Genomic DNA, 13783 nt, shown 5'->3' with positions numbered 1-13783 from the left:
TGTCATGCATGTTAATGAAAGCCGTATTTTCTCGTTTCATTGCTTCATATCGCCACGCCATGTACGTTCGATTCGATTCTAATCCGTCCTGACGCCATACCGGGTGCAGCCCTGCAAACCGAGCACCAGAAGCTGCAGGCCACCGTCAAAGAACGGCACTCGACTGAATCGCGTCTCGGCACCGACCTGGAACGAGCCATGCGGGAGAAAGCCGAGCTTGAGGTGCTTCTGGATCAGGCCAACGCTTTGGCCCGGCAGCACATGAGCCGGGAGAACCAGGCTCTAATCAAAGTGCAGGAAGCCCTGCAGATTGCCGATACGGCCATCGAGGAGAAAAACTCGGTTGCGGCGCGGGAGAGGGGAGTCCGGGATGAGTGCGATTTTCTCGCTACCACCATAGGGCAAGTGATGGAGCAAGCGGCCCAGAAGGTGGAACAGGAAATGAACGCTCTTCGAGTGGGGTACGAAAATAGGATTAGCGCCCTGGAGCGACAGCTGGAGCAGATGAAAAGTTCACTGGAGCAGCAGCGAGACAAAACCAGTCAGTCCGAAAGCCGGGCGCGGGCCTTGGAGGACAAGTTCAAGGGTTTGATTGTGACGAACCAGAATCTGGATGCGGATCTTCATGCTGCTTCCAAACTGATAGTGAGTATGTGGGATTATGACTGTGTGTGCTTTGTACGGGAGGGTAGTCAACCGTAGGACAATGTGTTGTATAATATTTGGTCATACCACGTCACTGAAAAACGTAAGGCTAAACTCTCAGAAGCCTGAATACATAAGGTTGAGCATCGAAAGAATGAAAATATCAGACGACTGAAATGACATGAAGCTGAAATGGTGGGATCAAACATTTCTTACTGTAGACTACCTTTCCTTACACATTCCGACGACTTTTCAATTCCTGAATTCCGACACCGCCCCAATACAAAAATTCAATTTAATTAGCGAAAGCGCGGAACAGTGAAAAGCTTTCAAAAACTTCAACGTGACGTTACAGCCCATCACAGTCAGCCGTCTTTTACGACGGCGACGACGACGAAAGCCGTTCTTCGTCGCACTTTTATCCACAGACAGTACACATAGGTACCTATAGAAACTCGTTGTTTTCATTGCAGATTGAGATGGAATTGAAATTGGAAGCCTTCCAGAAGACGATGACGAAGGAGCGCGAAATCAGCAAGTAAGATACTCGGATTTGATAGTGGCTTTGTTGTATTTTTTTTTCTTTCACTCTTCGAATTTGCTGTAGGGGCTTTTTCGTCTCCATCGGGATGGTAAATAGTTTTTCCGGTTGAATTCCCATTCAATTTATTTCGTTTCTTTGGGAGGATATGGGTTACACGTGCATGGCTTAAAATGATGGCGAGAGCGACTGGATTATAGATGGATTTCTGTGATCATGAATTTCGCACGATGCGTGGAATCGAATCTCTTGTATTTACCATAAAATTTTACAACAATCGCTCTCGGGATTTTCCTCCCCTTTCAGACTTTGGGGCACACAACATTTTAAAAATTTGTATGGACTGCAGACTTTGGCAAGCCCCTCCTCCCTCCTCTAAAGTCTATGTCACGGGTTCCCAACCGGTGGTCCGCGGTTCCCTTGGGGGGCCGCGAAGCCAGTCCAGGGGGCCGCGATGTTACCAAAAAAATTGTTCAATTTTTATTCAATTTTGTGCAAATTATACTAATTTTTAATTTTGTATACCGCCACCCCCAAAAGCCACAATTTGAGGAACAATTCTTCAGTATTGCGCGCAAACCCCAAAATTTTATTCCCACCTTTGAGTTACCGCACCGAAAACCCAGCGCCAGATTCGGCGACAAAGAAACATGACAGCAGTCGCCGGACAGCTGGCAATCCTGATATTTGACGGCGGCCGCCCGTTAGTTATGGGAGTGGATTGTTGTCATGCAATTAGAGCTTTTCGCAGAAAATGCATGTGTATTAAGTTATTGTCGACGCATTTTTTGCTGTGTTAGTGTTAATTTCATCGATTTGCTGTATCGTGTAAGCTTTCGCTGGGAGCAAACGTCAAGTTGCTCAGCGAAGCATTGAAAATTTTCAGTGAAAAAAGCAATATAAAACGCCTTCAGAGACAAAAAAAATTTCGGCTGCGTCGCTATTTTTCAGCTACAACTCAAATTGAATGTACGTGACTTCATTGTTTGCGAAATATGAGTATCGAATAAAAAAGAAGAGGTTTTTATGGCGGCTACGTCACTGTACCCTAAAACTCGGTTTAGTTAATTTAATTCATATTTTTTCTAAACATTTTCAGCGGGCCCCCGATGTTTTGACAACTTTCAAAGGGGGTCGCCACCTCAAAAAGGTTGGGAACCCCTGGTCTATGTAGTTTATGGAGGAGTCCTATGTCAAATACACTGGAACTGCTTTTGATGCCATTGGCTGGGGATTCATTTAATTTATTTAGTTAACATCAAATTCATGATAATACTGAATCAACAATTTGCCGCCATAATACTCGATTTGCAGCTGCAGCTCTCCAACGTCGGTCACGCTCCACGTGGTCCGCCCATCGTGCTCTCTGCAATCCACGCCTTCTTGTACCAACCGGATGGTTGGCAAACACCAACTTTTCAGGGTCGTTGTCCGGCATTCTTGCAACATGCCCTGCCCACCGTATCCCCTGTCTTGTCCTGTCTTGCTCAGTCCCATCTACCAGCATGTACTTTGTCTTAGCCGCATTCACCACCAGTCCGACCTTTGCTGCTTCACGTTTCAGGCGGGTGTACAGTTCTGCCACCGTTCCAAATGTTCTAGCAATAATATCCATGTCATCCGCAAAATAGACAAATTGGCCGGATTTCGTGAAGATCGTACCCCGGCTGTTGAGTCCGAATCGTCGCATAACACCTTCCGAATCGTTCCATAACACCTTGTCGTAGTCCCCGTCGAAATTTGAATGAACTGGATATTCCACCCCAAATCCTTACGCTGTTCTGCACACCGTCCATCGTTGTTCTCCCAGACTGATAGGTAAGCTTCCCGGGAAATCTGTTCTCATCCATAATTTTCCATAGCTCTGTGCGGTCGATACTGTCGTATGCCGCCTTGAAGTCGATTAACAGGTGGTGCGTTGGGTCGACCGGCCGTCGATGAAACCGGCTTGGTAACTTCCCACGAACTCACTTACTTTAGGTGAAAGACGACGGAAGATGATCTGGGATAGCACTTTGTAGGCGGAATTCAAAATGGTGATCACTCGAAAGTTCTCACACATCAACTTGTCGCCTTTCTTGTGGATAGGACAAATTATCCCTTCCTTCCACTGCTGTTCAGTTTCCCAGATCTTGACTACTAACTGGTGCAAACAGGTGGCCAACTTTTCCGGGTCCATCTTGATGAGTTCAGCTGCGATACCATCCTTACCAGCCGTTGTTGTTGTTTTTGAGCTGGTGGATGTCATCCTTAACTTCCCTCAGCGTGGGAGTTGGCTCGTTCCCGTCCTCTGCAGCACCAACATAGCCATTTCCTAAGCTGCTTTGATTTCTCGTGCCTACATTCTCTTCGTCATTCAGGTGCTCGTCGAAGTGCTGCTTCCACCTTTCGATCACCTCACGTTTGTCCGTTAGGAGGCTCCCGTCCTTATCCCTGCAGATTTTGGCTTGCGGCACGTAGCCTTTGCGGAATGCGTTGAGCTTCTGGAAGAACTTACGTGTTTCTTGTGAACGGCACAGCAGTTCCATTTCCTCGCACTCCGCTTCTTCCAGGCGGCGCTTTTTCTCCCGTAAGAGACTGGTCTGATGTTTCCGCTTCTGTCTGTATCGCTCCACATTCTGTCGGGTTTATATGCTGCAGCATTCCCCCCCGCGCTGCGTCCTTCTCCTGCAGAACCGCTCTGCACTCCTCGTCGAACCAATCGTTTCGTTGACTTCGTTCTACGTAACCGATACCCGAGCAGAAGAAAATAACAAGTGAATAACATATCAAGGTATTTATCTTAAATACTACCATACCTTGATATGTCCTTCATTAAGTGGTAATAAGAGGCAAAATACCAAAAACGAATACCAAAATTTTGTATAAATAACACCTACAAAATAACAAGTCTTGTTATTTCGATAATGAATGCATACCTAAAATTTCAAGTACTGTATTTGTTATTCCAAAGTTATTGAATAACAAACTAATAACATTTCTTGTTATCAAATGTTTCATTTCTTCGATGACTTCATGTTGTAATAGCAAATCTTGTTCTTCGGTTATTTTCACTGCTGAACCAACAAATACTACATCAATACCAAATTCTGCTCAAATACCTCCAACTGTTATTGTGATGTTCTCATAACATTTCGTAGAATAACGCAGTAATAACAATTTGATGTATTAGAGCACATGTTGCTCTTCACATGGTATTTGTAAGGTATGCCCTTCTGCTCGGGTAGTGCTCTCAGCTGCGATGTTGATGGCTGCTTTGACTGTACTCCAGCAGTCCTCTAGAGGGGCCACTTCGAGCATACCATCGCGAGGCCCCTCTAGAGGTACTTGTCCGGCAACGCTGCCTGGAGATTCTGCGTGTCTGCAGTGGCGACATCCGGTTGCCTCAGTCGCTCTAGAACGTACCGGGGCGGCGGCCGGTACGGAACATTATTGTTAATAACGAAGAGTTTTGGGCGCAGTTTAACCATCACCAGGTAGTGATCAGAGTCGATGTTTGCACCACGATAGGTCCTGACGTCGATAATGTCGGAGAAGTGCCGTCCATCAATCAGAACATGGTCGATTTGCGATTACATTTGGCTGGGGGTGTAAAAATTAAAAAAAGAGCATAGAAAAAAGACATTTTGTATATTAGTTAGGTCAGGGCTTTAATTAGATCTAGCATAAAGTCCTTGATAAAATCAAGATCGCGCGAACAGATGCTGTTCCTGGGCATTCCAAATGGGACCAAGAGGTTTCGATGAAGTTCTTAAAGAGTTCTTATAAGGGAGAGGGCTTCACGGGCCTTTCAGGAGGTACGGTCCTGAAGTATTAAGAGCGCTCCGGCAGTTTTCGTGGGTGTTTAAATGGGATTACGGGAATTTCAATGGCGTTTCAAAAGTATAACGGGGATTTCATGGACGTTTCAAAGCGTTCTAAGGGCGACACCCTGATAAAAAATATCATAAAAATACGATAAATTTTATTGTTACAACATCATTTTTTCGACAATTATTCACCATTAAAAATATTGTAATTGACACAGCACATTCACCATCACCCTTATTGTGCTATACCATTCGGCGAATGGTAAATGGCACTTTTACAATAAAAAATGGTGGTTGTTATGTATCTTAACCATAAAATTTTGAGAAAATTTTCATACATTTTTCCGCGAAAAACAATAGAATGTATTGTGTTTTTATGAGACATTTTTAGGGCAATTTTCAAAAGAATACAATATATCCTAATGTTTTTTCATTGTTCTAACAATACAAATACAATTAATTGAATGGCATCATATGAATCGTTGTTACAATAAAATTACAATAGTATTTGTTGTTATTTGTAAGAAGTTTTCGCTTTTGAAAATCCATAGAATTTATATTTCCCGGTAACATTTATATCCAGCATTTACGAGCACTAACGGCCGCCAGAATTGTATGCATATTTTATGATAAAAATCAAACACTCTGATATCTGTCTGGTATGTATTGCTTGGCAGCTGTTGATAAAATCTATCATCAATACTTTCAAATAACTGCCAAATATCACAAGTCAGACCTCAGGTCATATGATCCATACCATAAATCGTTCACAATTCATGTGGCCATTAGTACCTGTAATTCAAGATTGTTGTAAAAAGATAGGTTGTCTGAGTTGGTAATTTTATAGGCGAGGGACGCGCGGGGGAGGGTGGTAGGGAAGGTAAGTTGTTGCTGTTGTTTGTTGTTGTTGCTTGGTGTTGTTTGTTGTTGTTGGAGTTGTTCGGTGTTGTTTAGTGTTGGTTGGTGGTGTTTTGGTGACGTTTGGTGTTGTTTTGGTATTGTTTGGTGTTGTTTGGCGTTTTTTTGGTGTTGTTTGGTGTTGTTTGGTGTTGTTTTGGTGTTGCAACCCGGCAACGCCAACAATATCACAACGTGAAAAGTGCCACAACACCACAACACCGCAACCCAACAACGGGCAACGTTGTGTTGCAACAACAAAAAAATCTAAGATGGCCGCCATGCAACATTGGCGATCTGGATAACCTATCTTCTTTAACTTACCTTGCCTGTAAATGCTGGAGAAAATTGTTACCGAGAAATATGAATTCTATGGTTTTTCAAAGGCGAAATCTGTTTACATAACAACAAATATTATCGCATGTTTATTTTAACATCGGTTCAATTGACCCCATTAAACTAATTGTTTTTGTATTGTTATCAATGGTAGTTTACTATTTACAAGATTCCTTTAATTTATTTGGAAACAATAGAAAAATCATTGTTCATCTTCATCCCGTGTCGTAACGTCCTCACTTGGATAAAACCTGCTTTTCAGCTACTTAGTTTTCTATAAGTACTTCTTCAGTTATTAATTGAGAGTTTCCTCTGCCAACACGGTTTGACGTGTGTCAGTCGTTCCAGCTTTACCAAATAACATTCGATAACCAAAACAACTACTGTATCAAATTTAAAACGAAAACTAAAAAAAATAATTTGTCAAGTGGTTTTGTATGTGATTATACAGAATAGAATAACATGATCCAAGCCTCGATCCAATCAACAATAATATTTATTGTTATTTATTTGTTACGAATTGTTTTCAAGTGTTATTGATAAATAATCTCTCTTTTAATAAAAAAAAATCCATGAGAACTTTGCAAACACTTTTCCAACTGTATAAAAACGACTTAAAATTATTTTTACTGGTACATAGTCACTTTAAATTATTTAAGAACTATAGAAAAACAATCGAATCAATGGATCACTAAAATAACTAAAACGGCCGCTATGAAATGAACAGGTAGCGCCACCGTAGCCTTGTGTGTTTGACGTAACTCGACTGCTGTCACTGTGTGAACGTCCATATACGGTGGCGCTTTTGTTTTGATGCGGTGAGTAGCGGAAGAGTCGGCTTCAATGTTCCATTAGTCACTAATAAAACTAATGTTCACTTATTGTACGAACTATATGGGCTTGATTTCTATTGTAAAACGTAACAATATATCTACTGCGTGTTTTAATGTGAACAATAAAACCAGTCATATGTTAATAATATTTACCATGTAACGAATGGTAATTTTTTATCCGGGCAGGCTTGTCCGCACTGAGCGCATGAAAATTTTGCTCTTTGAATTTACACCATCAAGCACATAAAAAGGGGCGATTTAGAGGGAGGCGATTTAGAGGGCGATTTAGAGGGAGGGGAGGTTCGGGAGCCTTTCAGGGGCGCTACAAAGGGTTTCAGGAGCGTTTCAAGACATTTCAGAGAGTTTCCGGGGGTTTTCAAGAATATGTTAAGGGCGAGAGGGTTTAGGGGCGTTTATAACATTTCAGGGGCGCTACAAGGAGTTTTCGGGTGCGTTCATGGCATTTCAGGGACGTTTCAAGGGGTTTCGAGGATTTTTCTAGAGAGATCTCAGGAGTTTTAGGGCGTTCATGTATATTTCAATGGAATTTCGGGGATTTCCGCATCGTTTCAATAGTATGATGTGCCCAATGGAACCTCTTGAAACCCCCTGAAATCCTGAACAGCTAAAACACCCATGATACCACATGAGCCCCTAGGAACTCCATTGAAATTCAATGGAACGTCCTGAAACCGCCTAGGACCCCCTGAAACGCCTCTGAGACCGCCTAAAATGCTCCTGAAACGCCCCTCGTGAAACCCCTGAAATCCCCTGAAAGCCTCTGAGACTCCCTGAAATGAACGCTCATGGTGCCCTCTGAAACATCCAGGTACTTCACTGCCGTTCTTCTGTAAAATTACAATATTGAAACGATTTTAGTCATTATTCATCAAACTCTGAATCATTCGCTATGTTTTCTTCCATAGATGCGAGATTATCACCAGATCTTGCATCCGAAGGTAGTAGACATACCAGAGTGTTATTATTTCACCAAATATATACCAAAAGACGTCGAAATTCGCAATGGTGCTTACATCACTTTGCAGATTACGACAGTCCAGGTGAAGTGGTTTGGATTCCCTTAAACGCCCTTGAGACCTTCTGAGACTCCTTTAAGTGCCTTAGGGACCCCATGGAGCCCCCTTGAAAACTCATGAGACCCCAATAAAACCCTGAAACGCCCCTGGGACATCCAAGTACCATCCTGAAACGCCCCTGGATCCCAGCCGAAAGCCCCTGGAACCTAGGACACCACTAAGATCTCTTGAAGCACTCCAGAGGTCTCATGATACCCCCTGAAACTCCCATGGGCCCCATTGAACGCCCATGAGACCCCTCAGACTCCTTGGTACCCCCAGAGATCTCCTGAAATGTCTTTGAGCCCTCTGGATCTCCCCTAAAACTTCCGTGAGACCTCTGGAACGCCTCTGAGACCGCCTGAGACACCATGAAGCGCCTCACAGGTCTCCTAGATCCTCCTGAAATGCCTATGGAGTGCCTTTTGGACTGTCTTGAGTCCCAGAGAACCCATAAGATGCCCCTAGTACCCATTAAAACCCCTTAGAACTCCCTGTAACGCCCCTCCCAAGTAACAATCAGCATGCCTTGAAGGTTTATTCATGTTTTATCCTGGTTTTGTACGAGCATGTGAAAAAGCTAGTTGTTCTATATTAGTTTTATGTGGTAGTTTTTTACTTTGCACCTTTGGCATTCCATAAAACTATCATATAACTTCTGCTATAAACATCTTCAGTTAAAGACTAGCAATAAGTAGTCATGGATTAGTTTTATCACTTATTATATACCATTTCAATAAAACTTTCAATTGCGGTTGTTGTCGGAGAGATTTTTTTTTGTAAACAAATACATAAAACTGTGAGGCAATGCATAAAACCAACAAAAGATTTCGTGGCCGTAACATAAACCAAAAAAATGCTGTGATAAAACCGCTAGTTCTGTCATGAGCTCAGATATGACCACCTCAGGAGGGTTAGTCCTATTGGAGGAATCATCAGGAACACAGAGTTTAATCAGAAAAATATGACGCCTAGCCGGGATAATTTATGTTAATACAGAAAAATCACTACTAAATATTATGATTTTACGTACAGCTTGAGATCAAACTTAACGATTCAACATGTTTCCGTCATGCTTATTTTCAGAAAAATTTCATAATGTCTTTGAAACTCCGCTATGTTGAAAAACCCAATTCCATCGAGTAAATGAAATGCATTTAACTTCCAATTAATGCACAGTTTGTGTGGTGCACTTTTTTTGTTATTATCACAGTCACATTCACCACAAATTTCCCGTGGCATGTCTCCTAACACGTATTAAATAGGAAAACAAATCTGAACTCCGGATCGACATCTCTCCAATTGATGGCTGTATAAAAAAACCAAGCATAATTTGTTCTGAAGATTGAACATTAGTGATAAATAAACAAAACAAATGTTTGAAAAGTCAGAAGATGGTTTTATTTAGAAGGTTGTATCGGGGATACGTTTAAACTATGATACAACCCGAAATCCTAAGCCGGTTTGCATACGAAAGCCCTGTAGATCGTAATCAGACTGGGCCAACTAGCCAGAACGTGGGCTTATGTAGGCATATTAGAATTCGAGATGACTTTAAAGTCGGCATCAATGGTTTTATGTTTAGGGTTTTTGAATCGCTAAATAACTTCGATAAAATCAAAATTGTTACTTGAGCTGTAACCTTCCTTTACTCTCCCTTATAAAAGCACTGACCACCGGTGCCATAGTTACTGTCATTATTACAGTTTCGTATACACATTATTGGTTCTGAATAGCTCTTCTTCTTGTTATACTGGTTCTCTACTGAATACTATCTTCACCTGCATTGCTCCTGGTATTCTTGCGACGTGACCAGCCCAACCTGCCATGTTTTATTAGCGGGGACAATATTCTGTTCTCGGTATAGCTCAAAAACCCCTTTCTCTCTCTGACCCGCGAATGCAAGGGCCAAAATTTGGGAAGACTCCGTCACTTTTATCTCCACAGGCTCTGCTGCTGCTGCAGTTACCATGAGTTAATCATGGTTCTGCCTAAGGTCCTCGCTGATGTTGAATTCTTAACTGGCGGTCTTTTCCGTCAATTTTTCCGTGGAATCATGGAGTAGGAACAAACAAACAGACGCAGCACTAGCACGATTCCCTTCGACAACGTTTTTAACGATTGTTTTGAATTTTATTGGTGGACAGTTTGACTCGTACAACAACGTCACCAGATGGTGGTAGTGTAAACTGAGCGATTGGTTTTCGAGAAAATTGTTGTTGATGTTATGTCTGATTATGTGTGCCAGAGTTACTTCCAGATCGTCTGTCTACTTATCATTTTGCAGCTCTCTTTGATAGTTATCACAATTACAGTTTGCGCTATTTTTGTTGTAAATCTTGTTTTAGTTTCTTGTTGCATTGTTTCTATTCTATATCTAGTTTTGATTAGTGGAAGATCATAGTGGGGCCCTTTATTAATCATTAAATATCTTCGTTCCTTTTTTTATCTCTCCCTTTTCAATTCCTACAGAACCAGCCAGGCCCGGGAGCAGGACCTGAACCGGCTGCTGCAAACAAACGAACAGCTCAAGCATCGCTGGAAGAGCGAAATGCTGACACTGACCGATGGATTGCACCGGAAACTGGAAGCTCTCCGGCGGGAAAATTGCATGCTCAAGGCGGAAAACAATCAATTAAAGGATCAGCTACTGGGAACTACGGCGACGTCGACGATGGAGCTGGTGGGATCACCACCGGCACCAACAGATCCAACCGAGTTTGTACTGAGGACATCCAAGCTGCCACCGACGCTGGCGCCGCCCCTTAGCTCGACGGGTGCAGGTGGTTCCGGTGCAAGGGGCGGTGGGGTCAATTGATTCCAAAGGAATTGCATCATCATCATCATCAGCATCGTCATCGTCATCAGCAATCACTATCGGTAGAGTAGTTGTGGCGATGCACGTTTTTTCATCGTGATTTGTAGGATGCTCTATCCAGTGCTCTTTCGTGCCTTGAATAGAAATGAGATATGAGGTTGTGCTTATTTTACAGTGATTGATAATGATGGTGTGCAGACGGAGTAAATATAGACTGATTTCTTACGTAAATTTCCCATGATATGTTTCATCCGAAATTTTAATGTTCTATTTAATTTGTGCGTATTTATTAGTTTTAGTTTGGAACAGTAATTAAGATTTTTGTATTATTTTAAAACTAAAACTTTGATATTTCTCTAAAAATTCAATGACAAATCTGCAGATGTACTTCAAAACAGTTTGCGTTGCCTTTTCGTTAAAAAATCCAGAAGTTTCCTTTGCTTGTTCATAGGAAGTAACTGAAAATCCAGTCATATAGGTACACCACTTCGCATTTCACTGTCAGGTGACTAACTAATTTGTTGGCCAGTCAATTAACAATTACAGAAGTTAGTCCAGCTCAAACACACAGCTGGGAAGTCAATTTAAATCACTGCTTCCAACAGTCTCAACTACACCAAAGTAACATTTAAGCGCATTAGCCAGAGAAGCGGACTAAACTGCAGCAACAAAGTACAGCGCCACCCCCACCCGCGCGGTAATCCTGTGACTGCAGCAAATCCCACCCACCCCCGTGCAGCTGCAGCTACCGAGATTCATTCAGAATAAGTACATACGACGATAGCATGGAAAAGTTCTCGCAAAGCACCAATTTGCTTTTGTTACCATTTATAAACGGTGGAAAATAATTTGTCGGGTGTTTCTTTACGGCAAAAATTTGTCGGGAAGAAACGAAGGGACAACTTTCTCCGAGCGGATTTACACAGTCGAGGTGTTGAATTTCCATTGGCTGAAGGAAAAAGGGTTTTGCGATCAATAACTTATCAACTATTACTAAAAATGTACTAAAACAAACAACGAACAACGAACAACGAACAACGAACAACGAACAACGAACAACGAACAACAACCAACGAACAACTAAAATAAAACAATATACTGCGTGTCTTACGGACTCATAAACCAGACTTTAATTGCGGGCATGGCACACAATGCCAGCTGGACCATGTATTGCAGACGAAGTTGAAGATGTACATGGTGAGGAGGGGGTGGCATGGTAGTTGAACCCTTTGATGGCATATCCAATAACCAGCATCAGACGAACGGCGAAAGGGAAACTTTTTGCATCTCGTTAGTTTACGTTTGCTGTTGTTGCGAGCGCGACACTATACCAGCTCGCCATGTTGAGGAGAGCTTGGTAAAATAGACTACCACTTCATTTTAAAATCGCTACAGCTGTTAAGAACTTACTAGCTCTATAAGATGTAAGAGACTATCTATAGTGCTAATGGTTATTTATTACAAGCAACATTTCAGTAAAATTCAAAACCAAACTGAATCAGAACCCAAATCATTAGCATTTTGTTAGAATTTTATGAGACATTTGGAATAGAATTCTTAAGAAAAAAATCATTTAAAATTGCTCTGGAAACTCTAGACAACCCAATAGAGATTTTAGGCTTTTTTTTCTGCACAAAATCTTGAAGAAACATTGAAGAATCGTCCTGATGCTAGCCTTAAGAAATTCAAGGAGAACATTTGGAAGAAATTTAAATGATACTTGGAGGACTTCCAGTAGACCATCAAATCGGGATCTTCAATTATCAAATTTGGTAATTATAACATATAAAATGGAGCATTTGACACCATAACCTTCCATTTGTATTACTGACTGGGGTTGCAAGGGTGCCATTCTTTTGCCCCTTACTTTTATGGTGCAGAAGCCAGCAGCGGATCGGAGTCGCCCGACGAGCGGTATCGATAGAAAAGCTATTATTTTCAACCATTCCCGAGAAAGGAAAGTTTTGCCAAGAACTTCAAGATCAATAGCGTCGTTCGCCGTTCTGAAGCGGAGCGGCGGCTGTTTCCTATAATACACGGATAAAAAGTACTGCAAAAGTAATTCGACTCGTGTTCCATTTTCATTCGATTCTCATTCAAATTTCACTTGATTCTCATTTCATTCTCATTCCATTCTCACTCCATTCTCATTTTATTCTCATTCCAGTTTCACTCCGTTCTCATTCCATTCTCATTCCATTCTCATGCCATTCTCATTCCATTCTCATTCCATTCTCATTCCATTCTCATTCCATTCTCATTCCATTCTCATTCCATTCTCATTCCATTCTCATTCCATTCTCATTCCATTCTCATTCCATTCTCATTCCATTCTCATTCCATTCTCATTCCATTCTCATTCCATTCTCATTCCATTCTCATTCCATTCTCATTCCATTCTCATTCCATTCTCATTCCATTCTCATTCCATTCTCATTCCATTCTCATTCCATTCTCATTCCATTCTCATTCCATTCTCATTCCATTCTCATTCCATTCTCATTCCATTCTCATTCCATTCTCATTCCATTCTCATTCCATTCTCATTCCATTCTCATTCCATTCTCATTCCATTCTCATTCCATTCTCATTCCATTCTCATTCCATTCTCATTCCATTCTCATTCCATTCTCATTCCATTCTCATTCCATTCTCATTCCATTCTCATTCCATTCTCATTCCATTCTCATTCCATTCTCATTCCATTCTCATTCCATTCTCATTCCATTCTCATTCCATTCTCATTCCATTCTCATTCCATTCTCATTCCATTCTCATTCCATTCTCATTCCATTCTCATTCCATTCTCATTCCATTCTCATTCCATT

At 41.7% G+C, this 13783-nt stretch overlaps 1 protein-coding gene across 1 annotated transcript in view; it reads left to right on the top strand.

Moving 5' to 3' along the window:
• Nucleotides 1–11170, top strand: part of LOC109423553 (trichohyalin) — a 46965-nt gene extending 35795 nt beyond the window's left edge. Inside the window, exons 3-5 of the mRNA XM_019698541.3 lie at nucleotides 110–645; nucleotides 1119–1183; nucleotides 10610–11170. Of these exons, the coding sequence (XP_019554086.3) occupies nucleotides 110–645; nucleotides 1119–1183; nucleotides 10610–10955 (947 nt within the window). The 3' untranslated portion in view covers nucleotides 10956–11170. The remainder of the gene's footprint in view (nucleotides 1–109; nucleotides 646–1118; nucleotides 1184–10609) is intronic.
• The last annotated feature ends 2613 nt before the right edge of the window (nucleotides 11171–13783 follow it).

This window comes from Aedes albopictus, chromosome 1 (genome assembly GCF_035046485.1).
Source record: "Aedes albopictus strain Foshan chromosome 1, AalbF5, whole genome shotgun sequence".
Taxonomy (NCBI): domain Eukaryota; kingdom Metazoa; phylum Arthropoda; class Insecta; order Diptera; family Culicidae; genus Aedes; species Aedes albopictus.
This window is presented reverse-complemented; position numbering and strand designations above follow the sequence as displayed.